At 55.3% G+C, this 22,214-nt stretch overlaps 1 protein-coding gene across 1 annotated transcript; it reads right to left on the bottom strand.

Annotated features, from left to right (window-relative positions):
* Positions 1 to 2,284: 2,284 nt before the first annotated feature.
* On the bottom strand, positions 2,285 to 14,148 carry DMTN (dematin actin binding protein). Its single transcript, XM_082656360.1, is given in 15 exon segments — positions 2,285 to 3,490; positions 3,625 to 3,705; positions 3,989 to 4,115; positions 4,117 to 4,243; positions 4,419 to 4,467; positions 4,640 to 4,704; positions 9,577 to 9,682; positions 10,304 to 10,428; positions 10,890 to 11,042; positions 11,297 to 11,353; positions 11,738 to 11,837; positions 12,177 to 12,221; positions 13,149 to 13,304; positions 13,697 to 13,771; positions 14,009 to 14,148. Coding segments are annotated over 15 exon segments (1,398 nt in total). The 5' UTR covers positions 14,027 to 14,148; the 3' UTR covers positions 2,285 to 3,376.
* Between the last annotated feature and the right edge of the window lie 8,066 nt (positions 14,149 to 22,214).

The raw sequence follows: 22,214 nt of genomic DNA, 5'->3' as shown, positions 1-22,214 counted from the left end.
CAACACTGTTCTTCTCTGGGTCTTCTTCCTCATAGGTAAAGGAAGCAGGCTGGATGGATTAAATCTACTTGTTTTCCTTCAAGATATTTCAAGGAACTGTAGAATATAGGGGAAGTGTATAAGAAATTTATAACCTTTTATTTGGTTTAACTTTTAAAATTTTATTTCAAAAGCTCTAATAAAAGTCAGTGGACATACTTGTATATATGATAGAGCCCACCGATGTATTTAAATTCTGCTGCCAGGTTAGCTCATTGGGAAGAAGATGTTTGAATAAACCCTTCCCTCCTGTCAGCGTAAATGAAGGTAGAAGGCTGTTGCAGAATAAACAGTTTGAAAGAGCAAGGCACTAAGCCCAGATTCAAAGAGATGGGGCTTAGCTGCTGCCGCTCAACAACGTGAGGAATGTGACCGTTCACATTTGCATGCATTTTTAAACCACCGCAACTTTGTAACTACTTATCTGTGTGAATCAGAATTCTCTCCTACTGTGCAACCAAATACAAGAATAAATTAGATCCTGTGCTTGGTGAAAGGGCGGCTGTCATATACAATGCTTGACTTAAAGTTGTTATATCCATCAAATAGCTTCCTTGTTCTCATTGATTGATTTCATTAATAATTAACATTTCAACTTACAGGGAATTCCCCGGCGGTCCAGTGGTTAGGAATCCGTGGCCTCCACTGCAAGGGCCACAGGTTCTATCCTTGGTCAGGGAACTAAGATCCCGCATGCCGCGTGGCGTGGCCAAAAAAAAATAAATAAATCAATTTATAAATGTATTCTAATTGCTAATAGTAAGATCTAATTTTTAAAAAGATTTGACTACTAAAAAGGTTTGGAAACCAATGGACTAAATAATCACCAAGGTTTTATTTTAGGACAGACCTCCACTTTGAGCCGCTCTAAATTCTCAGGAACTTCAGATCCTTTAGGACTTCGAGTCCAGTCTGCTCGCACCACAAACATTTCCCAGTGCACTGTGATCAAACACTCCTCACACCCCTTGGTGCTCAAGAGCTTGGGAGCTCCGTGGACAGGGGGGTGCTGGCCTCGTCACCCGTTTCCCTCATGCCGGAACGGGATAAGCCTTCCAAACTTTTGCTGAACACCTAATCCTGGGTACGTGTGTGTGGGTACCATTCCTCTTTTTGCTGCCCCTGGAGAGGCAATGGTGTCTATACTGGGAATGACCCAGGTTAGCAGTGAAGAAACTGGGATGTGTGTTTCCAGTCTGCAATCATTAGTTGCTTGTAGCTTCAGGCTTGTGAAATGTCTCTCTTCCACGGTGTTCTCATTCTCGAGAAGGATGAAAACAACCTGTGCCGTTGACCTCGCAAGTTTGTTAAGACGATCAATGTTGTGCATGTAGCAGAACTCCTACAGCTTAATCATTCACACTTGAGCAGTTCTTATCCACTTTGCTTTTGTTTCAGCCAAAGGGGCTAGAAACTCCTCCAAGGGCAGGAGAGTTGATTCAGGTGCCAGGTCCAGTCTTGGGTTCACACGCAGGGCCCCCTCCAACTCACCGGGTCCTCTGGACTGCGTACCTCTTCAGGTGCCCAAACCCAGGTTCTGTTCCCCGCAGGTGAGCCGGCCCCATCCCCGCCAGCCCTCACACCCAAAGTCCTTCTGATCTTCCAGTCCCGTCTTCACCCCCTCCACCCACTGCAGCAGGCCCGTTCCATGTCTACTGCCCCTGGGCGGTCCTGCCAAGTCATCCAGGACCAAGCTACTCCTGCTCCCTTGGCCTCCACTTGACCCTTGCTCCTGCTGGATTTCCCCCATCATTTCTCCACCCCTTAGTTTTCCCCATCTGACCCTCGACAATCAGCTCACTGCCCACTCCTACACAGTTGACCTTTACTGGGTGTTTGGCCTCCCCACTGAACTGTGAGTATCATAGACCTGGAGGGGTACAACCATGTCAGCTGCTGATGAGCCTGACCGCCAAGGGGGTGCATTTAGGGGCCCAGTGAAGGGCAGAGCCTTTTCTCCCAGCTGGCTCTATATTCATGCTCCAGAGTGTGAGTTTCTGTCCCCTCATCCATGTCACCATTGCACAGCCCCTGAAGGAGAGGAGGCAGACAGGACCTGCTAGACTGCCCCCGGCTTTTCTGGCCCAGGGATGGGGGAGGGTAGGATGTGTGCCATCGCTCTCTCTCCTCCAGCTCCGTGTACCCCGCCATTTGAACCCCCGCTCCGTGGCTTTTCTCAGCCTGGCATCACCTGTCCCTCTCAGATCTGGCGGCTCATAAAGAACAAATAGATTTGGGGCCCTGATGCAACCTTTTAATTCCAAGCAGAGTCCCCCTCCCCCAGCATCATCACACACACAGGGCTGAAAGGGATGTCGGGGTCTGGGCAGGAACAAAACCCAGACCCCGGCAAAAATATATATATATAATTATATACACGTGTATTTGGAGAGAAGAAAAGCTGGGAGCGTGATTAAGGTAGGGCAGAGAGTTAGGTGAGGAAAGCAGCTGGGGGGTGCCCCAATAAATTACATTCTTTAGAGAGCATGGTGGGGGATGCAGGGGTGTGGGTGGGACCTGGTAGCCAGGACTCTCAGCCTGGCTCCGCATCCCGTCCAGGGGAGCCCAAAGGCCTGGGCTCTGCCCGGGCCCTGGATGCTAGAAGGTAGCATTCTAGCCGACTCAGCCTGAAGGCTGATGTTGGGCTGGGGGTCTGTATAGGCGACATCTCCACTCTAAGCCGAGGCTTCTAGGGAAGCCTCAGGGCTGGAGCAAGAGGCTTTGAAGCTTGGGGGTCACAAGGAGAGGACAGGGTGAGCTAGAGGGCTGGGTGGCCTCCCTGCTGGAGGCTGAGAGGCGGGAGGCCCAGGTGCAGGGGAACCCGGCCCAGGTGAGCTGCGGAGGAGTGCTTGGGTGCACAGGGTCCTGGGCACTCTCTGCCTGCGTGGCTGCTTCCCACCCTCACGTGCCTCCTACCAGGCCCGAGGGTTCTTCCCACCCATTGGTTGGGACAGCAGACAGGCCTGACCACTAAGTGTCATGTTCGTGTCTCATCACTCTCTTCTGGGGACCTTCACATGGGGGTGGGGGCAGGGAGACGGTGCAGACACTACCTCTGCGTGTGCTGGAGTGCACGCTGGGTTTGCCCTGTGCAGCGAGGACCAGGGATGAGAGAAGGGGCCCCCACCCCTAGCTCATCATGGGGAAGGAGGTCCACGTCCCCAAGCCCCAGCACTGCAGAGGCCTTGCTCTCCCTCGACCTTGGCAACGGAGCCAACCCCACCTCTGCCCCACCACCCTGCTCCCCCCAGAGATGATGCTTTGGGGTCTAGCGACCCCAGCTCCAGAGCCCTGAAGCGGCAAGGGTGAGGGTCAGTCACAGAGCAGGTGGGGGCCATCAGAAGAGAGAGGCCTTTTTCTTGAGTTCGTTTCGCTTCCACAGAGCCAGCTTGCCAAACTCTTCGGGAGACATAGAAAAGACCCTTGAGAAGTCCTCTGCTGACAGGTGCCTCTGCAGGGGGACACACAGCGGCAGTGTAGGGACAGGAGGCACAGGGTGGGGCTGGGCCACCTTCCCCCACACCGGGCAGGGGACGCTGCCCCGTCAGTAGCCCCTCACCCACCCAGCACATTCTCCCTGCGTACCTCAAGCCTCATCCTATCCACACCTGGAGGCAACTTGGTTCGCCCCCTGTTGGTCACCACCAGCATTTCGTAAGGATAGATCTGGCGGGGAGGGGAGGCGGGCAGTAAGTATCAGGCTCTTCGAGGTCCCTGTCAGCGTAACCCCCTCCATTCCCCAGGCCCCCTTATCAGCCTGCAGGGGCCATGGGGGCTCATGCCATCTTGCCATCCAACTCCCCCAACTTCCGTGCTGCCCCTCCCATCATCAGCCAGGAGGACCCCTCAGTGCATTCACTTCCCTGGCTTCTCCCCAAGCTGGCCAGCCCCCGACAGAGACGGTTCTGTCCCCTGCCCACCATCCCCTGCCTCTGCCCCTGCCCCTCACCTTCTGCTCCAGCACACAGGGAAGGGAGATCCCCCGGTCCATCCTCCCCCTCTGGCCCTCTCCGTTCTGGGGAGACCAAAGCCGCAGTGAGCCAGAGTGGGGCAGGGAGGCCTCCCCAGCCTTACCCTAGGCTTCTTATGTCCTCACCAGGTGACTCCGTAGCCCCGCACCCCTCCCCCAACGCTGACAGTCCCCCGTCTGTCCGTGGCTTCCGCGCTCCACGTGTCTCCCTCCAGAAGGCACTCACCTGCAGGCCTGTGGGAGAGAAGAGCCATTGTTCAGAGGCAGCTCTGAGGTCAGCAGGCTTCCAAACCCGCCAGCTCAGCCTCCCCGACCTCCAGCCACAGAGCCCTGCCCACATCGCAGACACGGGCTGCCCCAGGGGCCTCTTGAGCCCCTTTCCCAGCATCAGGTCGGCCCTGCCTCTCACCTGGGCTTTCGGTCTCACTCCCGGATGGGCTGAAGTCTGTGGACTGAAGCTGGAAAGGACACAAAGGAATCAGAGGAAGCTGGAGCGTTCCACATCGTCTCCCTTCACTGTAAAGGTCTGGCCGCCCCCCCCGCCCCGGGTGCCCACGTAGCTCAGTCCCTCACGGGCCCCACACGCACACTCTTCCCACGAGGCCTGTGACCTCCGTCCTGGGACCTTACCCGGCTCAGGGTGGTCCTGCCGTAGGCGGGGAGGGAAGAAGACTTCGATGTTCCCACGTGCAAGGCTGCAAGAGAGTAGGAGGCCCTGTCTCAGACCCTTTGGCCTGACAGTCATTCCAGAGGGTCATTCCCTGGCCCTCCCTGCCAGGAGCAGGGCAGTGGAGGGGGGACTTGGGGGAAGCCGGTGGGCCTCTGTTGGCTTCCAGCTCCTGCCCGTAACCTTCAGCAGGTGACATTGTGCTGGCAGCTCTGAACTATCCCTAATGCCTCCCCTCTCTCTAACAGACGTGCACAAAATAGACATTTGGGCCAAATGTCCGAGTGTTCAAATTGATAGTCAGCCAGTGATGGTCAGATGAGGAGGCTTACCATCATGAAATGAACCTCTGGAATATGAAAAGAAATCTAAAATTTAGTCAAAACAATCGAATTATTACAATTTTATGTTGAGCAATGTTGGTAATCAAATTTCAAATGCTCGATGTTATAAAACAGAAGCTGCAGTTTTCCCAGCACCTTCAGCTGCTAGATGGTACTGCAGTCGCTGGACTTGACATTCGCATAACCGGATGTCACTTTCAACTCGACGTCCAATAATATCACTAAGCTTTCAAGCACTGCAGATTATAATTCAAGAAAATTGGTTTTCGGTAACAGGTTTTCCTAGAAGGATTCTTAGTTTGCACTAATCTCAAAATTCCTTCATCTCCAATGACTAGAAATTGCTAGCATGGTATAGCAATTGTTCTGACCAGCATTTTTTTGTGTGAAGGTTTAGCCTGGACAGACTCCAAAGTATAAGGAAGAATTGTTTGCTTCAAACGTTTTAATAAAATGTTATTTGGAAGTTTGGTGAGAACAAAATGTGTTTTGGGGACCCTCGTGGGTTTTTTTCCCTTAATGCTTCTTATTTTTGTGTAGAGAATTGTCTACTTTCACGGCCCTCATTGTTGAAGCGCTTCTCTTTTGTGATAAGTACACACTTCTCCCTCAACTGACTGATAAGATTGTTTTTTTGAAAAATTTTTGGCCATGCTGCATGGCATCCCCAACCAGGAATTGAACCCGTGCCCCCTGCATTGGAAGCACGGAGTCTTAACTACTGGACCGCGAGGGAAGTCCCTGAAGTGTATAAGATTTTCACTCTAATGACTTCTAGACTGCTTATTTACGTTTGAAAGTGACTGTTAATTTCAGTGTTACCCTTAAGTCAGAATGACACGCCTGTCCGTAATTCTGAAATTGTTCAGGTTGATCAGCTATGAGAGTAACCTACGCAATCATATGACCGTTGATCCCATACGAGTTCAAGGATGCCAACAGTGACACTGAGGCAGACATTTCGCTACTCAACTTTGCAAGGCCAAGTGCACATTAAAGAGCTAATTTTGCCTAACTAGCAAATCCTGGTGGAGCATGAAGACTGAATCCAACCTTCGGGGCATCTCTGTCTCTCTGCCTCCTTCTTCGGGCCTTAACTGTTTATTCCACATTCTCTAAAAAGACCTATTAGAAGCTCTTCCCACCCACAATGAAATATCATCCTGGTGAAATATCATTTCGATGACCCTATGGATGTCCCAGCCATATATGAGCCTTAACGGTTCCTTGAGTCCCCCAGGCCAGTGGCTTTCACCTCCACTCTACAGCATGCAACCCCTTCCGGTGGCCAGCCCCTGGATCTTGTCGTCCACAACCGCTTCGCTTTGACACTGAAGCCTGGGTATCACACTTTACGGGCACAGCGCCCTTTTTTTTTTTTTTTTTTTTTTTTTTACGGTAAGCGGGCCTCTCACTGTTGTGGCCTTTCCCATTGCGGAGCACAGGCTCCGGACGCGCAGGCTCAGCGGCCGTGGCTCACGGGCCCAGCCGCTCCGCGGCACGTGGGATCTTCCCGGACCGGGGCACGAACCCGCGTCCCCTGCATCGGCAGGCGGACTCTCAACCACTGCGCCACCAGGGAAGCCAACACAGCGCCCTTTTTTGTTCGCAGCTTTCCCTCAGCCACATTCCTGGCACATCTGCCGGTCAATATCATGGGGAACCTCCGGTGTCTTGATCCCCCACTTCCCCCTGACCTTTGACCCATAGGTGGGTACATAACCACTTTCACCCACACTCAGCAGCACCCAGACTCTAACCCTGCATCAGCCCAGGGCTCCCCTTTTGCCCGCAGGCTATGGAGATGAAGCCCACAACGTGTACCTTAGCATCACTAGAGCCCCTACAGCCTCTCATCAGTTCCCTTTCCCAGCAGAAGCTGTTCCAAACCTTCACCGTTCTCACCAAGCCTCACCCTCCGTGTGCTCAGCAGACGACGTCAACTTCTCTCTCTTTTTTTTTTTTGGCCTAGCCACGCAGCATGCAGGATCTTAGTTCTCCCCGACCGGGGATCGAACCCGTGCCCTCTGCATTGGAAGCGCAGAGTCTTAACTACTGGACCGTCAGGGAAGCCCCTAAAGTGTATAAGATGTTCACTCCTAATGATTTCTAGATTGCCTTTTTATGTTTGAAAGTGACCGTTAATTTCAATGTTACCCTTACGTCTGAATGACACGCCTGTCCGAACTTCTGAAATTGTTCTGGTTGGAGCTTGGATTCTTAACCACTGGGCCACCAGGGAAGTCCCGAACCTCAACTTCTGATGTGGCCTGCTCCCAAAGCCAAGTCCCCGACCCTTTCAAGGCCAGCCTCCCGCATCCTGAGGCTGGGTCTCCCTTCTGACCTCCTCCCAGCCAACCTTCCAAGGGGACTGTAGTGTGAGTGCTCTCCAAGGAACAGCCCTCGGCACCCTGCCCTTCCCTCCCCTTTTTCTACACAATCGGATTTTTTCTCATGGTCCCACTACCACATATAAGCTGAAGATTCTGCTTGAACCCTGACTTGCGCCTCAGGCTTGCAACTCAGTCAAACTCAGCTCCCACCTACATGCACTTAAAACCCAACACATCCCAAAACAGTTTCTTCATCTTTCCCCCGAAACCTGCCTCTTTCATGATCTCAGCCCCAGGTCTGTCATTACCCAGCACCCAAGACAAAAACCCCAACTCGTCTCTCCTTCACCACCCATATTCAATCAGCCACTAAGTCCAGTTGATTCCATCTCCTCTACAGATCTTCCTCGACCTACGATGAGGTCACGCCCCGATAAACCCATCGTTAAGTCAAAAATGCATTTAGGGCTTCCCTGGTGGCGCAGTGGCTGAGAGTCCGCCTGCCAATGCAGGGGACACGGGTTCGTGCCCCGGTCCAGGAAGATCCCACATGCCGCGGAGCGGCTGAGCCCGTGAGCCATGGCCGCTGAGCCTGCGTGTCCGGAGGCTGTGCTCCGCGATGGGAGAGGCCACAACAGTGAGAGGCCCGCGTACCGCAAAAAAAAAAAAAAATGCATTTAATACACCAAACCTACTGAACGTCAGAGCTCAGCCCAGCCTACCTTAAACGTGCTCGGGACACTTCCATGAGCCTACAGCTGGGCAAAGCCTATTTTACAATGAAGTGTTGAACCTCTCATGTAATTTACTGCATACTGTACTGAAAGTGGATAACAGAATGGTGGTCTGGGTACAGCATGGTTGTAAGTGTATGGGCTGTTTCCCGTCGTGATGATGTGGCTGGCGGGGAGCTGAGGCTCGCTGCCGCTGCCCAGCATCTCAGGAGAGCATCGTGGCACTTCCCTGGCTGTCCCGTGGTTAAGACTCTGCGGTTTCACTGCAGGGGGCGCGTGTTCAATCCCTGGTCAGGGAACTAAGATCCTGCATGCCGCACGGTGCGGCCAAAAAAAACAGAAGAAAAAAAAGAAAAAAAAAAGCCAAGAGAGCATCATACCGCACATCACTAGCCTGGGAAAAGGTCAAAATTCAAAACTGGACATACAGTTTCTACTGAATGCTTATTGCTTTCGCACCATCGTAAAGATGAAAAATTGTAATTCCGGGGCAATTTCTATACAGACTGTGCCTGTATAGTTCTCAAACCCATTCCATCTTCTCTGGACCTATGTATATTTTTAGCCCTTACCCAGATGATTGGAAAGTGTGGTAGACTGCCTCTGAAGATGGCCCGCAACATTACCTCCCAGCCTGTGTGCCCTTGGGTGGTTCCTCTCAGCAGCAAGCAGAATCTCTTTCCTCTCCCTTGTGTCTGGGCGGCCTGGGAGCTGCTCTGACTGTCAGAAGGCAGTAGAAGGATGCCCTGTGGCTTCCGAGGCCAGGCTCTTAAGAGGACTTGTAGCTTCCAGTTTGGGCTTCTCAGATCTGCCCCCCTCCTCTCCAGCCATCATGCTCGAAGGAAGCCCAGGTTAGCCTCAGTGATGTGCAGCATGGCACCAAAGCCCCAGCCACCGCAGAGCACGCTCTGTGCGCTGTAATTCCAGGCTCCTGGAGGTCCTCTCTGCTGGCTGGATGTTTGCTGCTCCTGGCCTTTGCTCCCACACTGTCCCTGGGGTCTGTGCTGCCCTTCTCCCCCACTCACTTTGTCTTGTCCTTCAAGACTCCAACTCTGGGACCCAGGCCCTATCAGCGTCCTCTCAAAGCACTTGAAGTGTACCTCTCACCTGCTATGCTGCACTGACACCCCAGTTTTCACGTCACTTTCCCCGTGACCAGAAGCTACCGGAAGGCAGCACTATAGTGTTTTACTCTTTATATCCTCAGGGCCAAGAACATGGTAGACACCCAATAAATGTTTGTCGAATTAAACAAAGTGTGCTAATTCTGCTTTAGCTGATGCCATCCTTTGTCATCTCATCTTGTTCCATGACTGGTACTCTTGCCCTAAGGAGAGCGCCAGAGCCTTGAGCCAGCAACCGAAACTTCTATGTCTCTTATACCCACAGTAGCACAGCGCTGGGCGTGTGACAGACAGACTCAGCAGACTACTTGATTCTGGCCTCAGGGTCTGGCCAGGTGATTCTGAGCCCCCTTGGTGACACTCACAGGTATGGAAGGGTGTCCGGTCAGGCAGAGAGCGGGTTTTCCGTCGGATAGGCAGTGACTTTTCCATCTCTTCCTTCAAGATCATCTTTCCCAAGTTAGAAGTAACCTGGCAAGGAGAAAGGAAGATGGATCCAAGGCGTCGATACCTGTTTCTCATCCCCAAAAGGTTCAGAGTTGGGTCCATCCCAGGCAGAAGTGGGGACAGAGTTCCTGAGGGGCTGTGTGGTGCCTGGAGCCCATGGAGCCTGTCCTGGTCAGAAGCTCGGCCACATTGGGTCTGGCCACCCTCGAGAGCAAGGAGTCAGAGCCGCTCAGTGTAACTCTGCCCCAGGGGCTTCTGCAAACCAGGTCACAAGGCCCAGAGCACAGGCCCATGCCACCATCAGTGGCCTTTCCGTGACTCTCTACACCCTCTCTCCTCCCCTGGAGGCCAGCAGCCTACTCTCTCCTTTCTCCTCGTCCCATGAACTACTCCGCCTGCTGAAGCTTGGCCCTGGCGGGACCACCCTTTTCTGTGCTTTTGGCCCTAACAGTAAGCGGTGTCCCCCTAAAGCAACATGCAATCCTAGTGTCCCTTCAAAAGCGGCAGCCTGACATCCCGGCAAAGAAAGGGAATTCCTCACATGTTCTCACCAGGACGCTCTTCAGACATGTACCCATTTAGATCAGAATGGAACTTCTGTCCCCAGGGCGGCCCAGGGATGCGGGTGGGGCAGCGAGATGCTACCTTACTGAGTTCCTCTCTCTGACGCTCCCTGAGAGCCTTCATCTCCTCCCCGGAGTCATCGTCGTCGTCCTCCTCCTCCTCCTCTGCCCCCCTCCTCGACGCCTTCCGCTTCCTCCACTCTGTCTCTGGGAAATACGGACCAAAGCGGGCACATCAGTCAATCAACCGCGCGCTCAACGAGCATCTGTCAGGGGCTGCTTTGTGCATGTCCCGGAGCTGCGACCTTGAAGGGAACACCGCAAATCATTATTATAAAATAAAAGCAACGTTTTCTAGCCTTGCGGTGAAGCTGGGTGGGCAACACACGCCCACACGACTGAAAGCGATTGGGGGTCAAGACCTCATCTCATTCCTCTTTCTCTTTCCAGAGCTCCCATCACAGAGCCTGGGACACAGTAGAAATTCGACAAATGTCTGTTGAGCGGCCAAAGAAATGAACGGAAAGCGGTTAAATGATTAACAAGCAGGGCCGCTTACGCCAAGAGCGATGGGGTTGCAGGGGACGGGGGAAGCAGGAGCCTGGAGGGTTCATGCAGGTCGGGGGGTGGGGGGTTCCTGGGGCTTCGGCAGGGCCTCTCTCGCCTACCCACAACAGCCAGCGACGGGGGGCATGGCCAGTAGTCTGTTTCGATCTTGGCTGGCTGGTTGGGGTCGGGAGGCTGCGCTGCAGGGAACTTGGACGACTCGATGATGAGGTCTTCAATGAGGTGCTTGCTCTGAGGGCTGCCTCCTGTGGACTCTGCAGGGGGAGGTCAAGGTCAGCCCGGGCACACCCTCCCCCCCGGAGGCCACCTCCCACCTTAGCCCCCCACTCCCTCCTCTCTCCCTCTTCACACCTGTGAGCTCCTGGGTGTAAAAGCAATGCACAAGGAAGAGCACAGGGCAGTGTACATGCTGTTATGAACATCTGTTTTCCCATCACCCCCCCACCCTCAGGACAGCCTCCCGGCACGTGGCGAAAAGGGGGCTCTGGTCGGTCAGGGGAACCCTCACCTCTCTGCTTGTAGATGGGTGGCTTCTTGTAGATGTTGTAATCTGGGCGGGTGGTCTCTGTGGAGAGGGAGCAAGAATGGATGAGAAGGAGGCTATGAGGATGGCGGGGAGGCTGGGTCAGAGGAGGGAATGGAGACATGGATTGGGAGAAGGCAGGAAACTCAGGGGCTCCTGCCAAGAGTCAAGACAGAACCAGAGATCCTGAAATTACCCCTCAGGGGTTGGGATTTTTGCACTTCTCTGTTTGGGTGGGAGGGAGGATGCAGCAGGGCCCACCACCTCTGGGAGCTCTGCCTGGGGTCCGGCATCTGGGGGTCTGGCCAGTTCTGTGGTGTGCATGTATTCCAGAGAGTGGGGGACTAAGAGTAAGGGGCTTGGGTTCCTGAAGGAAGAAAAGAGGACCTAGGGCAAGGATGCCGCCATGCTGACACCAAAACCTACCAGGATGGTGGAAATGGGGCAGGCTGGTCCGGGGCGTGCCAGTGGTTCTTGGGGCTGAAGCCTGAGAGAGGGTTCCAGGGGACCGGCTCTCCGCCCACACCTGCAGAGCAGAAGTACGGTTCACTGCAGCTCCCAGGTCCCCCACCCCGCCCCCTCCACCATCTCCATCCTCCCACCCTAGCACACACGCCCCCAACCCCAGGGCAGAGGAAGGCTATCCAAGGACTCGACCTGCTGATGCTGCCTGACCCAGGAGAAAGGATTAAAAGAGATCCTGGGTCAGACGTAGATGGACCCAGAGCTGGCCAGTGACAGGACAAGGTCCACTGATTCCATCACCCCCTAGGCTCTGCCAAGCCCAGTCTGGACGTGTGTGGGGAAGGGGGTTGAGCCCGGTCAGAGCAGGGCTGGGCAAGTGTCAGGTGCGGGGCAGACTCACCTCTGGGGATGGTGGGGGGGATGTGGATTTGGGTGACAGCGAGCGCTGTGAATGGAGAGGAGGCTGGTCAGAGCCACAAGGGTGGGATTAAACCCTTGTCCCTAGGACCCCAGGTGGGTCACTTCACCCCCCCACACACTCAACTCTGCAATTGCCCAGCCAATTTCTGGGCCACCTCTTCTCTCTTCGTCCTTGCCAGCTCCCAGGGCTGGCCCTCCGTCCTCTCTCTCCCTAGACAGGGTCCTACGTCTTTCCCTAGGACCCACGAAGAAGCAGAAGAAGTCGAGGATCTTGCAGCAGTGTGCATGTGCTCTGAGGGCCAGCTGGAGGGGCTCTGGCTCTGACCTCAGAGCCAATGAGCAACAGGGGGAAGGGACAAGACCCACAGCATCCAGGATGGAGTCCGGGCCCCTTGTCAGTCATTTAAGTCTCCCCACAGCCTGGCCCCGTCTCTCTGCTCAGCCATGACACTGCCCCTTTCTCCAACACAGTGTACAAAGTACCTGTCCTCCGGTATCTCATGCATTTGACTCCCTGGTGAGGTGGACGGGTAAAAGTCTCACCTCTATTTTATAGGAAGGGAAACTGAGACCACACCGTCACACAGGTCACACTCAGCTAGGACTTCCGGCCTCCGAGCTCAGTGTTCCTGAGCGCTTTCCACAAATTTGCTCACTTTCTGCCCAGTCCCACCCCATTCCTACATGACCCCGCTCTGTGCTGCTACCATTCAAACATGGCCTCCCCTGCTCTCCACCTGGAGCTAGCCTCCAGCCGCCAGCCCATCTCTGCCTGCTCTGCACAAATACCCAGGTCACCAACTGACTGGTGATTCCTGTGCACAGGTCCCCTTCTTGTTTTGAAGTCTGGCCTCCAGGAAAGAAAGCATGAGAGGGATTCTGCCTCCCACCCAGTGTGGCTGGGTGAGCCCTTCCCCCAAGTCCTGTCCAAGAGGAACCTCCCACCCTTTACCTCCCGGCTTCTGGGCAGCTCCACGTGTTCCAGCAGAGAATAGGTAAAGTGGGGCTCGTAGATCATGAGGTCAGGCCTCTCGATGTCCAGGATGGCCTTGTCCTTGGGGATGGCAGCCAAGTCCTTGTAGCCCATCACTTGATTGTCCATCTTGGCCTGAAGGGAAATGGTACACATGGAACAGAGGTGTCAAAAGCCTCCCTTAGAATACTGGCCCTACAAGCCAGACCTGCAATTTATTAGGAAGAAGATGGGCGGCCGTTTTAGATGTCAGCTCCTGTAAGTTAATATTTCTATTATTGTCATTTAAAAGGTTTAGAGTGTCACCTTAAAACAATGATAGTCCTTCACCTAGCCCTTTGGGTACAACGAGACAGTACCAGACCAGCAGGAGGGGGTGTGCAGAACCTTCTCTGGGTCTGGGGTTCTCTCTGCCTGCCAGCCCTGGCAGGACCATCATCATTTGAGTGAAGCTGCCCAGCGGCCGGCGTGCGCCCCACCCCTCCCTCCTCCCAGCCTGAGGGTGCTGGTGGCCAAGAGGTACTCACCACGATGCTGGAGGGAGAGCCCGGAACACTGGAGCCTCGGGAGGAGCTGACGCTCCCAGGGGAGGTAAGTGGTTGCTGGGGAGAGCGAGAAGGCGGGCGGGTGGGAATGTGTGTGGGTGCCAGGGCCGGGCCGGAGGGAGGGGGCTGGGGCAGGGGAGGGCTTCTCTAGGCCTCTGGGGCCCCGGGGTGCGGCGCCGCGGGCAACCACCAGGTGGCATCCTCGACTCCCGACCTGACCCTCCGCGGGGAGCCTGGCCCCCACCGCGTGCCCCCGGCACCCCACTGCCCCGGCGTGGGTGTAGCCCCGCGCACCTTCTGCAGCCGTTCCATGCAGCAGGGAGCTGGCCGGCCGGATCACTCGCAGAGCCCTGTGCGCGAGGGGAGACGACAGGGCGTCAGGCTCTATCCGGCTCCTGGGCGCTGCGCGCTCGGGGCCGCGAGAGCAGAAAGGGTGCTCCCCCGGGCTGTGGCGTCCTCATCCCTCGGTGACTCTCCAGGCTGCTGGCCGAGTGCAGGGCCTGGAAGGGGAGGGAGAACGTGCCAGCCGGGGCTGTCGAGCCCCGCGATCTCAGAGGGCGGGGACGAGGGCAGCCCCCTCTGGCCCTGCGTGTCTCCCGGGAGCGGGGCTCCGGCTTTCCGTTCGCTCAGCCTCGGGGACCGGAGATCGCATGTGGCCCGCGGCGAGACGGGAAGGTGGACGGGCTGCACTAGTTTTTGAGCCATTGTTCTCTGGCTGGAAAGGAAATGACGGCAGGGCTCAGCCGTTCCCGGGGCAGCCTACACATCCCTGCTTCCTCACACCTGCCCTGCCGGGGCTGCGGGTCAATTTCAGGCCCAGGTTCTCACTCGCCTCGGCCTCTGCCGTGGCCTTTCCCTGGCGCTGTGTTGGTGCCCTTGACCTCCTTCCCCTCAGTCTATGTCCACGGTGCCACACTTCTCTCATAGCCCAGAAAGGTTGAACACAGAGGGACTTAGTAACACTATGAGACGTTAATAGGGGGAGGGGAGGACAGAGCGAAGGCGTTTTGGTGGGAAGCGCTCAGGTCATTGGCTGGGGGCTGCCGCTCTCCCAGTGGAGAAGGGAGGGGGCGGCTGGAGGGAGCCACACCCCCATGTGCCTGTCCCTGTACAGCAGGCAATCCCACTTGCAGGCATCTGGTAAAACACCTTGGGGGCCAAGGCCACGTCCCAGCTCCCCACCATCTCGGAGTCCTCGAGCTGAGGCTGCCCTCTGAAGTGCTACTTTGCTGCAAGTCAGGGCCCCCCAGTTCAGCAGGAAGGCCTCCAGGCTGGCACTGCCCTCTCTTGGTTCCTAAGAAGTTGAGTCCTGTCTGCAGCAGTAGAGTAGGAGTTCCCTGGGGCCACAGCCCAGGTCTCCTTCCTCAGTAACTCCCTTAGCAACCCTCCCATCCTCCCCACACACCCCTGGACCAGACACATAATAACCATTCAGTGGGACTTCCCTGGTGGCGCAGTGGTTAAGAATCCATCTGCCAATGCAGGGGACACGGGTTTGAGCCCTGGTCCGGGAAGATCCCACGTGCCGCAGAGCAGCTAAGCCTGTGTGCCCCAACTACTGTAGCCTGCGCACCTAGAGCCCGTGCTCCACAAGAAGAGAAGCCACAGCAATGAGAAGCCCACGCACCGCAACGAAGAGTAGCCCCCGCTCGCCACAACTAGAGAAAGCCCATGTGCAGCCGTGAAGACCTAACGCAGCCAAAAATAAATAAATAAATTTATATAAATAAATAAAAATAACCATTCAATGAACGCCTGGCTGAGTTTCTGACGTGATGGTGGCAGTGGAACTGTCTTCCAACGGCTGGCAGTAAGCCATAGAGTGAAGCGAGCTGATGACTACAGACGTACAGGAAAGAGGCAGCAATAATGTAGTGGTTAAGAGCATGGACTCTGGACGGGAATGCCTGGGGAGAGGAGACTCTGCTACTCAGAAGCTGTGTGACCCTGGGCAAGTTACCCTCTTTGTGCCTCACGTTCTCATCCATAAAATGGAGGGTGGTAATAGTATCTGTGTCACAGGGTTGCTCTGACTATTAGGTAGGTTACAACATGTGAAGTGTTTAAAACATAGATTTTATGTAGAGCGTTTATTATTTCTATCTCCCTGAGGACTGATAACCTTAGATGGCTTTCTGTAGCCACTCTGCCACAGAAGGTCATGAAAGACTTGAGGTCATTGGTGCTTCCAATTTTATTACCTGTTACTTTGTATCAGGCCGCTTTTCTGCTGTGTCTCCACCACCTACTTGCTGCACCAGCAGCCCTTATTCCCACTTCCCTGCTTTTGCGCACGCTCTTGCACTATTCTCATCTCCCAGATGCCACCCATCCTTTAAGGGCCATGCTAAACCCTCCTCCTCTTGGAGGCCTCCCCTATTATTCTAGTCCGCATTGACAAACTCTTCTCTGAATTCCAGTGGGACTTAAAAAGAGAAGCATATAACTTAGTCCTTGATTATGTTGCCTGACATGTTTTCTCGCTAACTAGAATGACTGCTAATTTCTACCACAATAATAATAGCTATCATGTTTTGAACGCTCATGCTGGGTACTTTGATAAGCACTTTACAAGGATTATTTTGTTTCATCCCCACAACAATCCTATAAGGTAGACCTATTTTACAGATGAGGAAAACCGAGGCTCGCAGAGGTTAAAAACTTGTCCAGAGTCGTGGAGGTGACAGTGACTATGTCTTCAGCATTGGCATGCTTCGTAGTGCCTCCGTAGTACTGTGTCAGGTTCACTGTGGGGATAGACTAGCATTTGCCACAGTTCTCAAGTCTTTTTGGAATTCTAGAGCCAAGGCTTCTCCAAGACAAGACTCTGGCCATCAGAGTCACACTGGTGACTAGGTGCCCATGGAAGGGCTCCATCCCAGAGCTTCATCCTTCTCTTGCTTTCTTAATACTCACTTTGTAACGCTTTTAACTAGATGTGTGAGGACTGGAATAAACTCTAGTACATACTCAAAGAGCTGTTAGCTCCCTCTCACTCCTATTTCGTCTTTACTTTGTTAACAGACATTGTCAAACTAGCTATACACTGGCTTAGCCAAGAGGCAAACACTCATTCATCCACCCATATACATCCACCCGCCCACCCAGTCACGTATTGTTTTATCCACTCATTCACTACTTTCTGAGCACCTGTTCTGCAATGACCACAGAGCGTTGTGGTGTTGTGGAGAACAGAAAGATGAGTCGAAGGAGCTAAGCCGCCCCTCCAGAAATGAGGCCATATGTATAGATAACGCCCATGCAAAGCAGAAAATTATGTGTGCCTGATAAGATAGTATAAAGGGCTGTGAGAGGTCACAGGAGAGAGGAATCACTCCTGCTGGGTGTCAAGAGGGGAAAATAAAAAGGTTTTCTTAGAGGAGGAAGTGTTTAAGGCAGGCCTTGAAAGATGCCCGGTGTGAGATCATGCAAAAACTAAAAGATGGATCCTTGAAAGAGACAGCAGCATGAGGGAAACTGGAGACACGGCGAAGCACTGGGTCTGTCTGGAGACAGCAAATACGGCTGAACCGTGGAGCTCATGAGGTTGAGACTGATTTGGGGCAGGAGGTTGGGGGCCAGATTTGTAGATGCCTTGAACTTAGACTAGGGGATTCCGAATGTATTCTGTGGGCAACTAGCGCTATGGAATGCTTAGAAACATTTAAAACAAAGAAGTGATGGATCCAAGCAGTGCTTTGGGAAAATGAATCAGGCTGCAGGCTGGCAGATGGAATAGACAGGAAGAGGCGGTCCACAGAGAGACCAGCCAGGAAGTTACGGCAGTAGTTCAGGCAGGGGATTGTGAGGCTCTAGACTTGGGCCTGGAGCCCAAGATGGAAAGGGCCAAGTGGGAGGAATCCTAGAGGCAGAATGTGCAAAACAGAACTTGATCTGGAGACAGCGCCCCCGCCCCCACCCCTCACCGCTGGGGAGGAACAGGTAGCAATGACAGGAGAAGGGGAAGCAATGAGTTCACTTCTTGCCAGTTGAGGCTGAGGTGGGGGCAGTACCTGGCAACAGAAATTTGGGAGCCATTTGAGCTAGAGGTGGTAGTCTGCCCCATGAGGTTGCCGAGGGAGAAAGAAGGTCAAAACCCAGCATCCTGGGAAACGCTAGGGGACTCGAAGAAAAAGGGAGCTGGAGATGGCATGAAAGGGAGGGGGAAGACTAGATGGCCAGGTCCCTGAGGGGCTGGGAGTGTATCTAGTGATTCTTTGTATTTTTAGTAAAGGACCTACTACACAGTAAGTGTGCCAAAAACATTGAGAGAGAGTTGTGGGGAGGGATGGGGGGTTGAGAAAGAATGTCATGAAGCCAGGAGTCCATCGCCCAGAGAAGGCAAGACATGCAGAAAGGAGTGACAGCTCGCCACTTTGGATGTCAAGGCCTGGTGGCTTCTGAGAGCATCTGCAGAGGAATAGTGAGGCCTCCTTGATAGGGATGGGGGTGGGGAGAGGTGGCCAGGGTGTACAGGCGGGGGGAGGGGCACTTCCAAGAAGTGTGACAGAAGGGCAGGAGGGGGTTAGGAGAGTTACTTTGCAGGAGGTGCGCTTGGCTGAAGGTTTTTTAGGAAAAGGGAGACCTGAACACGTTTGTAGGCAGTGGAGAGTGAAGAGTAGAAAAGAAATTGTGGCTGCAGGAGAGGGGGGGCACTTGAGGCAGGAAGGTCCCAGCAGGGGAAGGGGAGAGGGATTGGGTCCAGGCCCAAGTGAAGGACTACCTTTGGAAAGAAAGCCTGAGCTTCCCTGAAAGGAGAGGAAAGGGAAAGTTGGGTAACTGCAATCTAGGGGCCTTTGGAGCAGGCCGATTGGGAGGTTTCTATTTTCCCAGGAAAAGTGAGAGATAAGGTCATATACAGACCCTACAGGTGGGTTAGGCAGAGACTGAAGAGAGTAGAAAGGACTGGAACAGTCGGGGGAAGGGCGGTGGTGCGGGGGGGGGGGGGGGGGGAGGGGGAGGAATGTGGCACGGGGGAGGGGTGGAGAATGGAGAGCTTCTACGTGTCCTGGAGCCTCAGGCTGAACCTGGAGGTGGTCCAGGCACCCTGCCCTCGAACGCCAGTTGCGGGTGGGTACAGAGTGGGGTAATGACTGCCTCTCAGAGTGGTCACTGCCCAGGGAGGGAGAGGAGGGGTCCAAGATGAGCCAGGTCACAGGTTACAAGGTCTTGCACTGAGACCCCCACTCGCCTGTGCACGACCACTGTCCCACAGACACAGCCACTCGGAAAGACGATTCAGAATAATGATGTCCCTGCTCTGTCCCCTGCCCCTTCTTCTCCACAGCTGTCCACAGCCCCGTGCCCATCCCCTAGGCTGGGTCTCCTCGCCTTCTGCCCTGAGCCACATTCCATCAGGAACCTGCACACCAGCGCCTGGTGTGTTAGAAAGCACGCTGCGGAAATTGTTAATGTCTTACCCTTCCAGGGACATGGCATTTTAATTTGGGGCTAACCTTGATGAGTGAAGGTCTTACTCGTTAAATATTAAGCCATCAGGGAAAATGTTTTGGGGTGGAGTAGGAGTGTGGGGTGGGGGAGAGGGAGAGAGGGAGGGGAGGGGGAAAGGGGGGAGGGGAAAGAAAGGGAGAGACTGTTCTTGCCTTCTCCCAAATCACATCACGCCCCGCATAAGCTTACTCCACCCACTCGTAGCCCCTCCCCCAAAGCCAGTTTCCTCGCGCGTCCGCACCCGTGCACACCCCACGTTTCTGCATGTGCGCTCCCAGGCCCGGGCCGCCTCCCGTGGACAGACCGAGAGGGCAGACTGCAGCAGGAAGGGAGGGCGCAAAGGGAGGAAAGGGAAAGAGCTGCGGAGGAAGGCCAGCCCAGGTGGCGGAAGGGCCATCTCAGCTGCCCCGGCGGCGCCCAGTTCTTCCATCTCGGACCCACCCTACCCCAGCTGTGCAGCCGCGCCTTATCTGAGCCCCCAGCCGGGCCCCACCTCACACCGCCCCGTCTCCATGGCAACTGGAGCCGCTCGGCCCTGATGATAAGGCCCGCCCACCCATTCCCACGGGCGCCCGCTACAGGTAGGGGCTGAGCCGGCCTTGGCTCCCTCAACTTGTGGAAATGAAGGCTCAACCGGCAGAACCGCAGCCTGGTATCCTCTAGTCCAGCTTCCCGCCCTGTTCTAAACCAACCATCACTTGCTCTGGGCCAGGGACTTTCACCCATCCTCTCTAGCTTCACCAAAGCTCATGTCTCCCAATTAGGAGATGAAAATGCGGTTGAGAGATTGACCTGCCTCCCCCCATGCCCCCCACGCCTCGGCCCATTGAAGCCAACCTGGAATTCCTACCCAGGTCTGTCTCAGGTCAAAGCCAATGAATGCTCTTTTCAGTGGGTCCCCAAGGATCTCACTTTAATCTGAACTTGGGGTTTGGGGTCCCGTGCGCTAACCTTATACCGTGGAGCCACCAGAATCCTGCTTCGTTGGACTGGCCTGTGGACAAGAGCAGAGAGGCTGGGGGCCACGGGCTCTGTGCCCTGGGGCAAGGACAAGCCGGGCTGGAGGCCGGCCTTGCAGATAGTAAACGAGTTGCGAAATGGCTGAGCTGGCCCAGTGGGCTGGGGGTCAGGTGGGCAAGCATTCCCCGCTCTCCTTTTTCACCAGTTTCATTCAGAGTGTGCCTGCCTGCCTTGTGCCTCCGGGCCCCATCTCGCTATTTCTGCTTTCCATTCCCTTTTTCTTTCCTTTCTTCATCTTTCTTCCCTCAGCTCTGCTTCCCTTTCACCCTCTCTCCCTCCCAGCCCCACCCCCGCAGTTACTGTGGCAACAACTCAATGCCAGAAATAAAGGCAGGATCCAGCTAGGTCACCAGTTCCCAAAACAGCATACCAGGGTGGAGAGGGGAAAGGTGGGTGGGAGCAGACCAGCCCAACAGGGGAGACCCCCCGGCATGCCCTGAGGGTGGGGTCTGTGTCTGTGTGTGCGTGGGGAGGGGGCACCCACAATCGCCCCCAAAATCGCCCTGCTCCGGCCGGTGGCTCATCAGAACATCTCTTAACCTCTGCCAAGCCTGCGCCTGCGCCTTTTCTAAGACTGATGAAGCTCCCACGCCCCTCCTCTCATTTTATCCTTCTCCCGCACCCCCATTTTTAAGCCCTGCTCTATCTGCTAGGACTAGAGTTGGGGTTCCTCTAATGCTAACCCTGAACAGCACCCTCTCGCACTCTGGGGAAGCATCAGGCAGGGGCAGGTGGGCCCAGAATCAGGGTCCCAGCCCGGGAACCCACCTGCTCAAGGCCCTGCTCCCCGTTTGATTCTGATGACAGCAGGAGTGGGCCCGGGCGCCTCCTTCCTTCTTTCCTCCTCCCCCCCACAAATATGCATCTCGTCACACAGTTTCTCTTAGCACTCTCGCTTGGGTTTCTGTATCCTCTCTCCACACACCCCTGAAGAAGGCCCTCTTTCTGTGTCCCCCCTCCCAGCCCCTTAGGTTTGCTTGGTCCTCAGCTTGTTCCTGCTCTGGTCTCTATTTATAGCTGGTCCTGTTGGTGGGTTGTGGTGTCACTTGTACCAGTTGATTGATAGGGCTGGGGGAGATGCAAGGGCGACTGCCTCCCAAATTCAGCTTTCTGAATCCTGGGGGCGTCCCTCTTCTGGTCGTTACACACATGTATGAGCTCTGAATGAGGAGTTCCTCGGACCCGCACCCCCAGGTGGACAGGCTGGCCCCGGCGTTGGACATGTGGCCACAGCGAGGCCAGCAGCGCGGAGGCCAGCCTCCCCCGTGGGCACGGGCACCTCACCCACGCAGGCAGCCCCCGCCGAAACACGGTTGCAGAACGCACGCCCCCGCTCTCCCAGTGAGGCACCCCCCACGCTGACACGCGGTGCCTGTGACACCCACTCACGCCACCCACCGATCCTCCCCTTGGCTCCGGTTCTCCACGCTCACAGCCACCCACCCCACGTGCTGACACCCCGTCCCTGGCACAGAGCGCCCACTTACCCATCCCGTGGGCGCTTTCTGGGCCCCACCCCTTCCCAAAGCAAGACTGCCTGCCTTCTCCTACACCCGTGCCTCTCGCAACTCGGCAACCCAGTGCCCTGGGAAAGAACCACCGGGTGCGCCTGCCCGGGAAAGGGCGCCTGGCCTGCCAGGCCAAGGGAGGGGCAGAGCTAGCAAGGGGGCGCCTCGATCCTTGGAGGCCTGCGTGTCTGCTCGGCCCTCAGCCCCTGCAAGCACTTCAACAGCCGGCACCAGGAGAGCATCGTGGTCAGGCCTGTGGCCATGCCCTGCCACCCAGCCTCATTCTGCATTTGGTCCTCACCCCAGCCTGGCCGGCTAAGGGCTAGCAGGAGGCTCCTCAGGCCCCTCCCCGCAAGGAGCCGTCCTCACACCAATGGCATTCAGGCCTCTGAGTGAACTGCTCCCCCCACAACAGGAGCATCTGTGGCACGGTGGCGGGAGACGGCAACGCCCCCTTCCCTTCCACCACTCAGCAAAGACGGCCCAGCTCTCAGCCTACTCGAGGCACAGCCTCCACCCCC

Source organism: Grampus griseus (assembly GCF_964374135.1).
Source record: "Grampus griseus genome assembly, chromosome: 6".
Classification (NCBI taxonomy): domain Eukaryota; kingdom Metazoa; phylum Chordata; class Mammalia; order Artiodactyla; family Delphinidae; genus Grampus; species Grampus griseus.
This window is presented reverse-complemented; position numbering and strand designations above follow the sequence as displayed.